This window comes from Acomys minous, assembly GCF_964271855.1.
Source record: "Acomys minous genome assembly, chromosome: 15".
Classification (NCBI taxonomy): Eukaryota; Metazoa; Chordata; class Mammalia; order Rodentia; family Muridae; genus Acomys; species Acomys minous.
This window is the reverse complement of record NC_140497.1, coordinates 16619884-16633885: the sequence shown is the minus strand read 5'-3', so window position 1 is coordinate 16633885 and position 14002 is coordinate 16619884. Positions and strand designations below refer to the sequence as shown.

General features: G+C 45.6%; 2 protein-coding genes across 6 annotated transcripts in view; both read right to left on the bottom strand.

Annotated features, from left to right (window-relative positions):
• Positions 1–39: 39 nt before the first annotated feature.
• Positions 40–4794, bottom strand: PLPP5 (phospholipid phosphatase 5; the record flags this gene model as incomplete). 2 transcript variants are annotated; one of them, XM_084760338.1, is made up of 7 exons in its annotated part: positions 40–1102; positions 2183–2353; positions 3050–3174; positions 3542–3605; positions 3955–4045; positions 4233–4341; positions 4433–4794. In XM_084760338.1, the coding sequence occupies 7 exons, from the start codon at positions 4792–4794 to the stop codon at positions 939–941; spliced, it is 1086 nt and encodes a 361-aa protein (XP_084616464.1). In that variant the 3' UTR covers positions 40–938. The 2 variants fall into 2 exon arrangements, with proteins under 2 accessions (XP_084616464.1, XP_084616465.1); XM_084760339.1 differs by having other exon boundaries at positions 942–1102; positions 2183–2373.
• Positions 4795–4897: 103 nt separating this feature from the next.
• Positions 4898–14002, bottom strand: part of NSD3 (nuclear receptor binding SET domain protein 3) — a 118815-nt gene continuing 109710 nt past the window's right edge. For all 4 annotated transcript variants that reach the window (XM_084760272.1, XM_084760271.1, XM_084760270.1 and 1 more), the window contains 3 exons: positions 13357–13463; positions 10947–11148; positions 4898–10364 (listed from right to left, as the gene is read on the bottom strand). In XM_084760272.1, coding sequence (XP_084616398.1) covers positions 10123–10364; positions 10947–11148; positions 13357–13463 — 551 coding nt within the window. In that variant the 3' untranslated portion in view covers positions 4898–10122. The remainder of the gene's footprint in view (positions 10365–10946; positions 11149–13356; positions 13464–14002) is intronic.

The window sequence follows — 14002 nt, the reverse complement described above, 5'->3', positions numbered from 1 at the left end:
ACTAATGTTTTCATTATCATGGACAGATATAGTTCAGAATTTAAAGTGTGGCAATTATAAGTGTGTTTATACATATAGAAAATACAGAGCCTGTCCTTCAAATATTAAATAAATATTAGCTTGTACAACAGATATCAGCAATTAATTACGTATTTCAGATGAGAATCCAGTGTTGATCTCCTAGACTCTGAATGGTTCTTAAAGTACAAAAACTCAAGTACGCACTCTTATTTCATTGTCAGATTTACTGAGGGGGAAAATGCATTTAAAATGTTTAAGAGTATGTTATAGCTGGGCAGTGGTGGCATATGCTTGCCTTTAGTCCTAGCATTCAAAAGGCAGGCAGATTTCTTGAGTTCAAGACTAGCCTGATCTACACAGTGAGTTCCTAGACTGTTTCTCATTGTGAACAAAAGGCAGAAAAAGATACATTTATCTTCCAGATAATATCTGGAATTTTTATTTCCTGATACAGTAAAAAAATTGGCCCAAATTGGACATTTTATTATTTAAGGCTTAGTGGAATGTTACCACAAAAAGTAAACAGAATCAAAGCTTAGCTGGTGCTGCCCTTATTCATAAGGGACAGAGACTGTTTGGTAACTAAGCCTTCCAGGATAAAGTGGGGTCATGAAAACCCTCCTCTGTGAAAAGGTCTCTTCAGGGGTGACATTTACATCAACATTACTAGTCCTATGAACCAGATTAAACCTAGTGAGAGAACTATTGAAAGAGCCCCTTGCCAGGCCAGGGCAGACAGTGAGTCCTCAGGCCTAGCCTCAGAAGTAGGGCAAAGCTGCACAGTCCTGTGGAAGCAGCGATCCAGTGTGGCTGTCTTCACTTTGACCTTGGAAGAGGTAAGAGCCAGAAACCCTTGGCTAGTGCATGAGTCCAGTCAGGAGGGCTGATTTGCTTGCTCTCTACTGAGGTAGATTCAGCTAAATATCCAAATGGTGAGACTCACTGGGCTTCTTCTGTGAAGGGTGTGGCTTGTGCTTGTCCTGGAATGGTTTGTGGCACTCTGTGTCGGTCAGAGGCGGATAGTACTGCCTGTAGCAGGTGTAGGCGAATGTCATTCCAATCATGGATCCAACGAGCACGTCTGAAGAGAGAGTAGCCGTCCCTTTAAACCACGTTCATATTAGACTACAGCTACAGAGGACGTGGCCCTTCAGGCTACTCTGCTTATGGAGGCTTAAAAAAATGCCCTTAACCCATGTTTATAGTTTCTTTAGACTAGTGTCTTAACTTTATACAGTTAACAGAATTATTAATCAAATTATTCTCTAAACACCAAACCAAAACACTTAGTTAAATCAGCAGGGGTTGAGTTTTTTTTTTTTTTTTAACACGGAAAAATAACAAGTGTTCATGAGTTTCTAGTCATTGACTTATTTTCATTATTGTCCATTCAAGGTGAGTCTTGGACTAGAGGGGGAGATCCTGTCATAAAAATAAAGGGGGCTGCTATGTGGTGACGCACACCTTTTATCTCAGCACCTGGCAGACAGAGGCAGCTGTATTTTTGTGAGATCAGGGCCAGCCTGGTCTACATAGCAAGTTCCAGGGCCACCTACTGAAATCTTGTCTCATGGGGTGGGGTTGGGGTGGTGGAGGGTTAACAGCTGGGAGCTGGGGAGCTGGCCCAGCAGGTAAGAACACTTACTTGCATTAACAAGAGGACCTGAGTTCAAATCCCCATTACCCACATAAAAAGCTGAGTGGCCATACATGCCCGGGTAACCTCTGTGCTGTGGAGGGCAAAGACTACTGGCGCTTGCTGGTCATCAGCTAGCTCCCCGCTAGGAATGGGGCATGTGCACCTCCACACACAGATGCATATATGCCATACACAATTTTTAAAAGTGTGTGCACGTGTGTGTGTAGGGGTGCATGTGGAGGTGAGAGGACGGCTCTGGAACCCGCTCTTCCACCTTTACATGTGTTCCAGGGAGCAAACACGGGCGGCCAGGATTGTACAAGTGCTCTTAACTCTGAGCCATTTTGCTGCCCAAAGTCAAGTTTTGTCCTCTGTCTATAAATGCACAGACGTATACAGTGCAGAACGCAGGCTGTCCACACTTACCTGCTCTTAAGCAGACACTGAAAAGCCACACGTGTGCCAGGTTCTAGGGTTAAAACACGGGAAGCAGGAACTTCTGTGGCATAGATCAATGCTTACCTTGCCAGTGGTGCTTGTAGTCACATGTGCGGGACAGTGCAATGACAGCTGCAAGGAGTAGAGGTGACAGAAAGGCACAAAGCCTCCAGGACTTCCCCCGGCCTTGTGGCGTGAAGCAGTGTAACTTCCCTGCCAGGTAGAAGGCGGCAAAGGCCAGACCAGCAAACGCAACTGGAACAGGGAAGGTTGGCCTGTGAGATGCGGGTGTCTTTCAGTGGGAGCCCCTCACTCACGCCCACACAGGAGGGCAGGAAGCAGAGCAGGCCTTGCCCCTCTTGATTACAGGGAAAGGGAAAATGAAGGACTTTATTTCCTGCCTCCGAGTTAGTGTTTTAAGTAAGACTAGTTTCTGGAATAAAAGTTGTTACTGTGGACAGTGCTGTAGACTCATTTTGTAGGAATCACAAAAATAATAGAGTGAATATACCTTACTGGGTTCTTGGGAGCTATGAAAGTAAGAATCTAAAGTGCTCAGCAGCCCCTTGAATAAATATTTTTTATGATTGGTAAAGGTGCTTCATTCCTGTTAAATATAATCCTTTTTAAAAAGTACATATTGGAAGGGCTCAGAGGTGAAGAGCACTGAGTTCAATTCCCAGCACCACATGGTGGCTCACGGCTATTTGTGATGAGGTTTGGTGTTCTCTGCTGGCCGGCAGGCACTGGGAGCTGGAGTGCTGACTCAGCAGCTGTTAGGAGCTTTTTTTTTTTTTTTTTTTTTTTTTTTAAAAAGAGGACCTAGGTTAGTTTTCCAGCACTCACATGGCAGCTCACACTGGTCTCTAACTCCAGTTCCAGTGGGATCTATGCCTTCTGGACTCTACAGCATGCGCGCGCACACACAAGCAAAACACATGAAATTCATACAGGAAGAATGTCCACTGGGAAAGCTCTTACGGCCCTCATTCACCACAGCCTGGTCCCCTGTGCAAGTCAAATCAGACTGAGCCTGCCCGTCCGGGAAGCATCTGTAGAAGAAATCTGGGCGTGGCCTGGAAGAAATAAGCATAGTTTAAGCACATATAATTTACTCTTCCAGAAGGTACTTTTCAGTTGTAGTAGATGTCAATAATTCTGCAACCTGGGTCATGTAGGTAAAATTATGTCACAGGATTATACTGAAGTGGGGAAAAAACCCAGTCACGTGGTGGCTAGTGTTTAAGAGGACCGTCTCCAGCCTATGATTATGTCTTAGCAGTGCAGCCTTAGGAACTGTAGCTGGGAGAAATACCGTCAGGATAGGACACAGCCGGTAGCACATTTAGGACAGGCAGGGAGAGCGTTCTGGATGAGAGATTAGTCGGCTTGGGGACATGATGGAGCCTGAGGGAGGTTTAAGCGCTGAGGTTTTTCACTTACCTCCCCACTATCAGTTTTACTATGTTGGTAAAGACACCATTCAGAGCTAGGGCAAGGCTGGCAGCTGGAAAGCAAAGAAACTGTTAGTGCTGTCTGGGGAAGAGTTGTCACCATCTTCTTAGTGCCTTCATTGCTCCAACCAGAGCCTGTGGTTCTTGTCCCAGAAAAACTGTAAGCCCTGAGGACTTAGGCACACTTTGTGGTGATGTGTTAACAGAGTTCTTAGCTCGCTCCTGGCGAGCTTGGAGGGGGCTGTACCAGCGGGGCCTCGGAGAGCAGGAAATACAGAGCTCATTCGCTTTGTTCCCAGTACCACCTAGGAAAGCGAAAACCCGGCACTGTGCCCTGGTAGCTGAACCCCAGAAGCTACTTGCCAGCACTGAGAGAGCAGCAACCGGAAGGGCCAGTCTTACCGAGGCAGGCTTGCTTGCTGTCGGTGGAGTCAGCTTTCCTCAGAAACTTGGCTAGGAAGATCAGGGACAGTGGAGTGAGAAACGCAATGACCTGAACGAGAACACATGGCAGGTAAAACCCTCCGGCCTCAACCACCAGTCACCTCCTCGCACTAGAACGGGTTCAGAGAGCCTGGCTCTGGACCCGGAACTCAAGGACTCAACTCCTGGACAAACAGCACAAGGCAGAGAGGTGACCCAGCCAGGGCTGGAGGAGGGCGGGAGGGCAGCTCACGCACAAACATGAGGCCGGCGGGGAAGTATTCCGCCTCCACGTACGGGTTCCGGTAGAGCCAGAGCTCCTCGGGCTGGATCCGCCGCTGGAAGGGAGGGAGCAGCTCGGTCAGCCTGAGGAGGAAAGGGGCGAAGATTGACAGGCTACTTTGGGCGGAAGGGGCAGTAGTTTCTCAAGTGCCAGCGCCCTGGGACAGATCCTTACAGGGAGGCCACAAAGAGCAGGACCCGCACGCCCAGCTCGGCTGCTGTCCCCATCCCGCCACTCGGACCAGACGCTGACGTGGCTCTGCCTGCGCAGTGGTTCCGCCCGCCCGGGGCCCAGCGCCACCTGGCGAACTCCGAGGGGACTGTACCAGCGGGGCCGTGGAAAGCAGGAAACTGAGAGCGCATTTTCTTTTTGTCTAGCGTACTGGGTCTCAAAGCAGTGGGATCAAAGTGTCCTTCACCAACCACGCTGTGCCCCATCAGCTTACAGGACAGGAAGGAGCGCCAAAATCCAGAGACCCTTCCTCTACAAAAGTAAACCAGAAAGCCCACTTTAAAGAAACCATTTCTTAGCAGCATTTTTATTAAACGGAAAAAACAGGGCAGGGGGTGGGTATTTTTGTGTATTATTTCTTAGTAAACTGTACCATGAAATTACAAAGAACAAGCCCAAATACTTGAGTAGAACATCCTGGACAATTTATTAAAGTCAACCTCAAGCAAGACCTGAAATCAATGGAATGCCATTAAAAACCCTCCCACATTCTTACAGAAGCAGAAAACACATTCGAATTCTAAAGTATCTGTAAAATTAAAAAAGCAAAATTTCAGTAAATACAGTGTACAAAAACTGTCCCACCAGCACACATCAGTAAGAAGCTTAAATGTTACCGGCAATCTTACATACACTACAACTAGTTAACAGTAAGCCGTCTATATACAGGTTAACCAAGACTGGTGGGCTCATACTTTGCAATAAGACTGGTCAATAAACAAAATCCTTAAAATATGTTTCAAAGTCATTATACAGTAATGCTCTAGTAGAATAGCCTGGGGGAAGGCTAACCCCTGGTGTTAGGAGCTCCAAGTCACAGAAACTAAAGAGACTGGTCAATGCTGATGTTTTGATGTTAGGGACTCAAGTGATTAAACAAAATAATATTTCACAGGATCTACAGAGTTCATTACAGGTAAATAGAAATGTAAACAATCTGTCAAGAATGTTATGCAAAGACCACAAAGGATGAAGATGGGAATCTGCAGGTATCTGTTTATTGTATAATATTCAAATGGACACAAATGAATTTATCATATCAATTCAAAATATACACAAATATTTGTATATAAAAAGATCTTTTTAGCCAGTTGTAATCAGCTAGCATCTTGGTTATTAGTGGTAATACAGTTACCACAGAATATTTAACAAAAAAATGAGATGTTAATTGACAAGAGAAATAAGTGTGAGTTTTCCTCATTCCTTTTAGCTGACAAGACCCTACCCAGGCAAACTACTTGAAGAAAGCTGTCTGCACACGGCAGGGATCGGTCAGCAGGTGAGGAAGGAGACAGTGGAAGCCGGGGTGTTTCTCATCCCTCAGACATGGTGAAGTCACAAGAAAACCAAGGACCGAATACTGACTTTGGCAACTTCTATTTCCCCTTTAACTTACACGTTAATGACTTGCAGAGCCCTACTGAAGGACAAGCGATACCCCCCTCCCCCACACAGGTACAAGTGCTCACGCTCACCACTTTTGCAATGGGTGGACAAAAGCCAAACAACAGAGTTTGTTCCTTTGTTTCCCCTTATGAGACAGGGTCTCTCTACACAGTCCTGGAGCTTACTATGCAGCCCTTGAACTCAGTGCACCTGCCTCTGCTTCTGGAGTGCTGGGATTAAAGGCGTGTGCAACCATGTCTGGGGAAACAGTCTTTTGGAACAAGGGTTATACATAGCATTTTAGGAGTAGAACATAAGTGTAGCCCCCACATACACACATACACCAGCAGACAGTAAAAGGAAACAAGAGGCACTGGGGGATGAGGCAAAGAGAAAAAAAAAAGCACAAAAACAGGAAGTAATTTCTAAAATTGCTGCTGCTGTCTCATGCAGGAACCTCTTCCTCAAAGGTACTGACAGACCTAAGATGTCTGTGCTCCGACGGGAAGACCATTAGTTTTGACAGTATACAAAGTGCTGCTTTCCGTGTCATGATTTTAAAGGGAGCTGTAAAACGAGGCTCTGAAGACTCAGTGCTTGCAGAGCGTGAGACCGCAGTGCCCGGGCTACACTGGGCCCGTCTGAATGCTCACCACACCTGTCCAAGGTCCCCAGCCTGACCCAAGGCGAAGGCTGGTGATATTTCATGATATTTCAGTTCATACAAATGTCCAGATTCTCAGTATTTGCCAAGCCACTGCAAAGCTGTCTGCATTTATTTCTTTAGGCCACCTGAAAATGGACCAGGGTCTAGGTTTTGCTACAAATAAGCAAAGACCAAGTGTGGCAGAGCAGGGGGTTGTCAGATGCAACTGCCATGTGAAAAACAACTCAAGTCTAGAAATAAAGGGATGATATTACAAGAGAGACACAAAGGCAATTTGTTTCCTTCTCCCTTTAGGACATGGCACGTGGCTGGCAGCATCTTAACTTAAGGGTGAATGAACGCTGCAAGAGGAGTGTTGTATTTAAAAATAAAACGGCAAGATAAACAGCAGGTCCTGCTGAGCCACGTTCTACACTCTGAAATGACAGGATTTCAAACTGCAGCCTGGCACTGACTCTAGGAGAACAGACAGTGTAAGAAAAGAACTCAAAAGAGAAACTTCTTCATGAAAGCTGCCCACCAGCCCAGCCGAGAGCCTCGCTTAGCCACACACACCTCTGCAGACACTGCGGCAGGAGACACTGTGACAGAAAGCAGTGGCTGCAGTGCTCCTTCCAAGAGCGTCTTTTTAGTCTCAAATACATTCCTAACTCATTTATATATATAATATATATATATTAGTTATTTATATAACACACAGAAAACTCAGGCTGTTGTACAGATTAGGAAAGATAGTTTTTGAGAATGAAGATAAACCCACCCCACTCCGCTCTCCACACTGACTTGCGATTGCAGAAGTGAATGGCGGCCGCAGCATGCCAGCAGTGAAGAGCTTTCGCACTTCCTGTCAGCGGGCACAGGCAGCTACCCTGGTAGCCCAGCATGGCCTCCAACAGCAGCGCTGTGACGGCCTCACCCCCAGCTCTTTCTGCTCAAACTTCAAAAGCTTTACACTGATAACCAGGACTCTCATCTTCCTCCTGAGGTTAAAACACCACCATCATCCCAGGCTTCTTTAAATCCCTTCATTCCCGGGCTGGACAGAACCAACCTCAACACTGTGGACCAAATACGTATTTAAGCTGCCAGCTACCAGCTTCAGACTGTGGTAAGCGCGGTACTTTTTGGAGTAGGTGCCTGATACAGGACAGGGAAGCATGGTGTATGTACACTTACACACACAGACTTGCTGCTTTCTTAACCTTCGACTCTTAAGACACTGGCTACCATGGCACACGAAGATGCCCTTGCACTGGCAAAGCCAAGGCAGGTCTGGGGCACAAAAAGCGTCTGCACTATGCTCGACTGCTTTGTTTCATACTTGGCTTCTGAAATGGCAGAAAAAGCCTATTAGTTATCCAAGGAAAAAAATAATAAAAAAAAAAAAAAAGAAAGAAAGAAAGATCTGAAAAGTGCAAAGTTCTTTTATAGATATAAAAACAAATACACCACACCAGAAAAGCAGAATAGAGAAGATCAGCCAAAGGTATTTATAATACACGATGCACCCTGGACTTACTATATAAAAGTTATCAGATAATAAAAAAGCAAGAAGTCAAAAAAGGAAACAAAATACAATTTCATATGGGACATTATTTTCATAAGAGTTACATTTGAAATTATCAAAGGAAATCCTTTATCAGTGCATTTAAAAAATGTTTATCATGTCTATATAAAATAAAATTTTAGTATGATAAAACCCAGATATTCTTACATTATTTTTTAAAGGACATCAAACTTCATAATTGCTTAAGAGCAAAGTTTAGTGTTTGCATGGGCTGTGCTTCACGTCAGTCGTAGTGACTGCACCTGGCTGCCATGGAACATGCTGTCTGCCTCCCCGTGGGAGCCTGGATAGCCAGCAGAGTTACTAGAGTTGCTACAACCAGGTAAATGGCAGTTTAGGAGCTTAAGAGAGAGGAACTGTAGTGTCTGTTGTCTATAAATTGCACATTATATATAAAAAAAGAGGCACAAAATTGATCTTTCTTTTGTCCAGAGAAGAGGTCTGAATTGATTTGTTTAAAAAAATGTAAAAAGGAACAAACCCACCTAACACAATGACAAGGTGTCATAGGGTCTCCACCCTATGATATTAATAAAGTACTAGGTTCCTAGTGGGCGCCGCCACAAGCAGTTAAAACTCACCGAGGAAGTCCATGTTTCATGGTAACACTAGACTTCTAGTTAGTCGAGTGTTACAGTGTCTGACATGATTTCTTACAGTTAATACTGGGATAGTTACATTCCTAAGAGCTAGATGCTCAGTGGCTTCTGTGGGCGGACACCGTGGTGCTCTTGGGTCTACTCCTCAAGCATCACAGCCATGCTTGCAAACACTGACTCTGTAGAGCGCTCTCAAGTGCTATGTAAGATGAAGTGCATCTCTGTGGTTCCTGTGTACCCTGTAAAAGAACAAGTTCTTCCCCTTACTCAGTGGGGACAATCTTAAGTACTGCATAATACTAGGTAGAAAATTTTCACATATAACTTGGGGATGCCTCTGTTTACTTTCACCACTCCTAAATTAGGAAATTAACTAAAAAAAAATCTATTAAAATATAATTCAGATTCAATTATGTAGCTTTATAAGAAACATGACTGATGATCAGTTGGCAAAGGAAACGTGATTGGCAGAGGGAAAGACAGAAAATAAAATGCCCTTAAATTCCAAATCACATTGGCATCTACATTAAATTAGTCAGAAAATGGTACATATATGATCCACTTTTGGCCCGGGCCTCTGTCTTTCTTTAGCTCCTTGCCACTGTGCCAGTGTGCCAGGAATGGGCATTCTCCTGTGCGTTCATGTCCCCATAAATGTATCAGAAAATATGTAAATAGATGACACTTCAGAATCAGTGAATGCACTCATTCCCCTACAAGACAAAAGCCACACACATTTCTAGGTAGAGTTACTTCACCCTGAAGCCACCTAGTTTGAGACCTCGGAGGTAAACGCTGTCAAGGCATTTGTTTCCAAGAGGCCAGACTGAGTGAATACTTTGAGAGCCTTTGACGCTAGAAAAGGCATGTGAAAAAGGAAAGAGAAGTTAGCCAATCTATGGCTCAGTAAAGAGGTATATAAGGGTAGTCTCTCTCTCTCTCTCTCTCTCTCTCTCTCTCTCTCTCTCTCTCTCTCTCTCTCTCTGTCTCTCTCTCTCTCACACACACACAGAGGTTAGATGGTTTAAACTATACTTCTCGTAATTCTTAAAACTGAAAATAAATAAAGGAATGACTAATTTTGCTTTATACAACCAAAGATTACATCTTAAAGTTTACATTGGTCTTATCAACAAAACTTTGCTTTCTCTTTCTCAACTTTAAAAATGAGGACACCTCTTTTGCTAGTTGCAAAGACACTAAAGCACAATAAAAAGCAAGAAAAGACCAAGCGAATTTCACAAAATTATCCCCAAAGCAACAAAATAAAACAGAAAAACCATGCTCCAGCAACTGCTGTGGCCTCTGTGACTATGTGGCTCTCCCTCTCCAAGGCAGCTGACGGCAGGCGCACTAGCATCATCATCTCTTAGCATCGTCCCTCTACACCAGCAGGGGAGGAAAGCACCGCCCTTCATTCCTTAGCATCTTCTCCTCGGTCTTGTGATTCCCATTTATATTTGATCTTGCTCCAGTACTCTGGTGGCACAGGAGATGCGGGGTCGTGGTCAGCGCAGCAGAGACGACCTTCTAGTGCAGAGGCCACCAGAGCCCCCTTTTCGTGGTCCTTACAGAAGGAGTGTGGGCAGAATTCACAGAAGGACACGGCTGCCTTGTTACACTTGTCACACTGATGCCATGGGCACTCCCACTTTCCTAATGCAGGGGTTGGAGGATAGGGAACGTACCTGTTAGCCTATTTCTTCATTACCAGGGAAACAAACCCACAAGGTACCCCACCCCCTTCTTGGAGACAGGGTCTACCTGGCTGGCCTAAGTGTTAGGATTAATGGCATGTGTCACCACCCCAACCTTTTCTTTTTGAAACAAGGTCCATTTAGAGAGCAGGCCAGCCTGGAACTACCAGAGCTCCACTGGCGTGTGCTCCCAGGTGCTGGAGTTAAAGGTGTGCACCACTGCACCTGGCTCATACCCACAGCCAAACATACATCTAGTGGTGTTATTTCATATAAATATGAGCTACTGGCCCAAACCCAGTGTCATAGGTGCCAACTTCCCCCTACGGTAATCATAAATAAGAAATCCCTCCTTGCTGCCTATGAGGTATATCCGATTTGCATGGAAACAGATTCCTGACCAGAGTAATTTTGTAGAGTAATTTTGTTTGTTCTGTTAGAGGTTTCTCATTTCCGTTTCATTAAGGACAGAGGGATGTATCCTAAGCTACACATCAATGGCAAAGACGGAAGCGGAGAAGGGCTTGGAGGCCCAGCTTACCGTATGGTGGCTGAGTCAGGTTAAGGCAGAGGAGGTGGTATGCTTTCGGACACTCTTTCTTATCACACACGACCAACTCTCCACCGTTCCCACACTGGAAACAGTGATCCTCATGAATCTGCTTTGATTCTGTTTTGAATTTCCGTCTCTTCTTTAACTTGGCATTTTTTGTCTTCTCATCAACTGCTGACGCACACGCAGACTGGTAAGAAAGAAAGGCCACATTCAACATCACACAGTGAGGACGCTTCACAGAGATGCGCGCGCACCACACGGCCTTATCTCCATCTCTGCATGCATTCTACAAACAGCAGAAGGGTTTATCCCACGACACGACGACACAACAGGCTTGTTACTGCTCATTTGGGGTTTTGTTGGCTTCTCTAAAGCAGTTTGAATGCAGGTGGCAGTGGGCCCGGCAGTAACTACAGGACTGTTTTGCCATCTCCTTGATTTTTAAAATATGTCTATTTTACTTTATGCGCACTGCATGTGTGTCTGTGTGAGGGTGTCAGATCCTCTGGAACTGGAGTTACAGGCAGCTGTGAGCTGCCACGTGGGCGCTGGGAATGGAACCCGGGTCATGTGGAAGAGCAGCTAGTGCTCCCAACCACTGGGCTGTCTCTCCAGCACCTTCTTTCAGTATTTTATTTTTTTCCTGAGATAGGGTTTCTCTATGTAGCCTTGGCTGTCTGGGACTCATTTTGTAGACCAGGCTGGCTTCGAACTCACAGCCGTCTGCCTGCCTCCCAAAGTGCTGGGATTACAGGGATGTGTCTGGCCCCTTCCTCCTCCTCCTCCTTCTTTAAATAGGCTGCTTTAGAGAGAGAGGAAGAGGGTGGTAGGCCTTCATTTCCATGTTTCTCAAACTTAGCTGGCTGAGTTGGTGGGTCTTAAAGGAATCGGCCCAGAAACCAATGCCTGCATCCTCCTCTGACTCGTCAGCATCGGCTGGGGCTGCAGCAGAAGCAGGAGCAGCAAGAAGGCCTTGATGTCTTTTGTAGCTGGGAAGCTGTGCTCAGTCCCACAGACAAAGCCAGGACCCAGTTGTATCCACTGATAACAGAATGTGGCACTGAGGCAACAGTTAGGTAGCCAATCTACAGACAAATATGGCACTCTGCAGGCAGAGTTTGCTCTGTGATGGTATGCACTTGTTCATGGCTGTAGGTGTCAGACATCTGCTGGCTGATCAGCTCAGAAAAGGGGAAGCTGCCCAACACGTTCGGCAGTGTGGCTTCCTGGCTCCCACTTTGTCCTCAGTCTCCATCTGTGCATCACTTAGAACTTCAGTGGTCATGTCTGAGGCATTCTAGAACCAGTGTTCTGGGCTGCACAGTGACTCCACACATGGCCATGGCATCAGCACAGGTAGCTGCTGACATCTTATTGGGCAGCACCAAGTTCCTGATCTCAGTGGGAGCCTCCTTTGTCAACATAAAGCCCACATACCCCCAGATACAAGGCAACCATTTCTCCAGAGCTGGGTTGTTTTCCAGACACCTCCAATGGCTTTGAGTATCATGGTGTTCTTGCCCAATAACAGCACACCGTGTGCTCCCACCATGAAGCATTCTGGGTAATCACTAGAAGCTCAATGACCTTTAGAGATTTGTTCTTTATTACGTGTGCCTGTGTGTGGGTGCGTGCAGCTGCTCAGAAGCAGGAGCCCCGGATCCTCGGATCTGGAGTCACAGAGGTGAGCTACCTGATGAGGATGCTGGGAACCGAACTTGGGTCCTCCAGGAAAGCACTGAGCCACTTTCCAGCCTAAGAGAGATGATCCTACGATGGACTACCAGGCTGCGCATCTTTCCTGGGCATAACAGGAGTTCGTTATCTGTCAGTGAGTGCTATGTAGTGTTTAAAGACAATGTCACTTTAATGAAGAATCCTGGCTGCTGAGCTGTTGTCTTCTTTTATTTTACTTGGAAGGTTGATTTTAACTGCAAGATGCTTTAGCTCCTTACTGTTCAGATTTCAGACAACCTGACTTTTTTCCCCTCAATGACCTATAATTTATATACCACGACATAAATCTTTTTATTTATGTAGGGTGTGTGTGTGTGTGTGTGTGTGTGTGTGTGTGTGTGTGTGTGTGTGTGTGTGTTTAGACTGTCATAGAATTAAGAGCAATTTTCCTGATTCTGCCTCCTAAGAGCAGGTAACATTCAACATTTTAAAAGGAATTCAAGGTTGTCTTCAATAACACAAGAGTTCAAGGCTAGCCTGCGCTTCAAGAGATCTGTGTCAAAACAAGTACCACCTCCACCACAGAGAAGCACTGAGCAGACCTGACAGAGTGGCCCAATTCTGTAAGTCGGCCAGGCATCCACAAAGCCAAGCAGGTCATAAGCTAATTCCTGTAACACATCCCTGCCCTGCCCTTGGCTGGGCACCCTGTACTGACCTTTGGCCGTACTCCTAGAAAGCCACTGCAGTTATCTGCTCCACAGTGGCACACTGTCCTGCCATTGCCCAGACAATCCAAGTTATAATTAAATGTTAACTCCATGCCTAAAACACAAGAGAAAAAAATTATTCAGTGACATCATGAGGAAGAAAGACTGCTAGACATTCATACAGACACACGGTTCTGACACTAACTTGTCCCAGGGTGGCAAGATGGCTCAGGGTGGTCAAAGTGCTTGCCATGTAAGCCTGACAAACCCTAGAAGCTGTCACCTATCCCATGAGCACATACACACATCATACACACACCCAAAGCAAACAGTGTTAAGGACTCTTCCTCCTCCATGTCCCATCTCACTAAAACAATGACAGAAAAGGGGGCGTGGGTAGCAGTCCTTGCCCACCAGCGGGCATGCCAAAGCAGTATCTAAACAAATGGCATACCCTTTTACAAAAGTGGTTTTAAAAAATGAAACAGGGACTATGAACCCATAGGGACTAGGACCAAGAAGGCCTTCTGGCTTAGCCCTCTCTCCTACAGCTAAGCTTGAGTTTCTATGTGGCATGGCTGTAGCATTACAACAGTGTTAGGAATGCCTTCCCCTGGGAACTGGCACATGTTCACAATTGTATTTCTCTACACA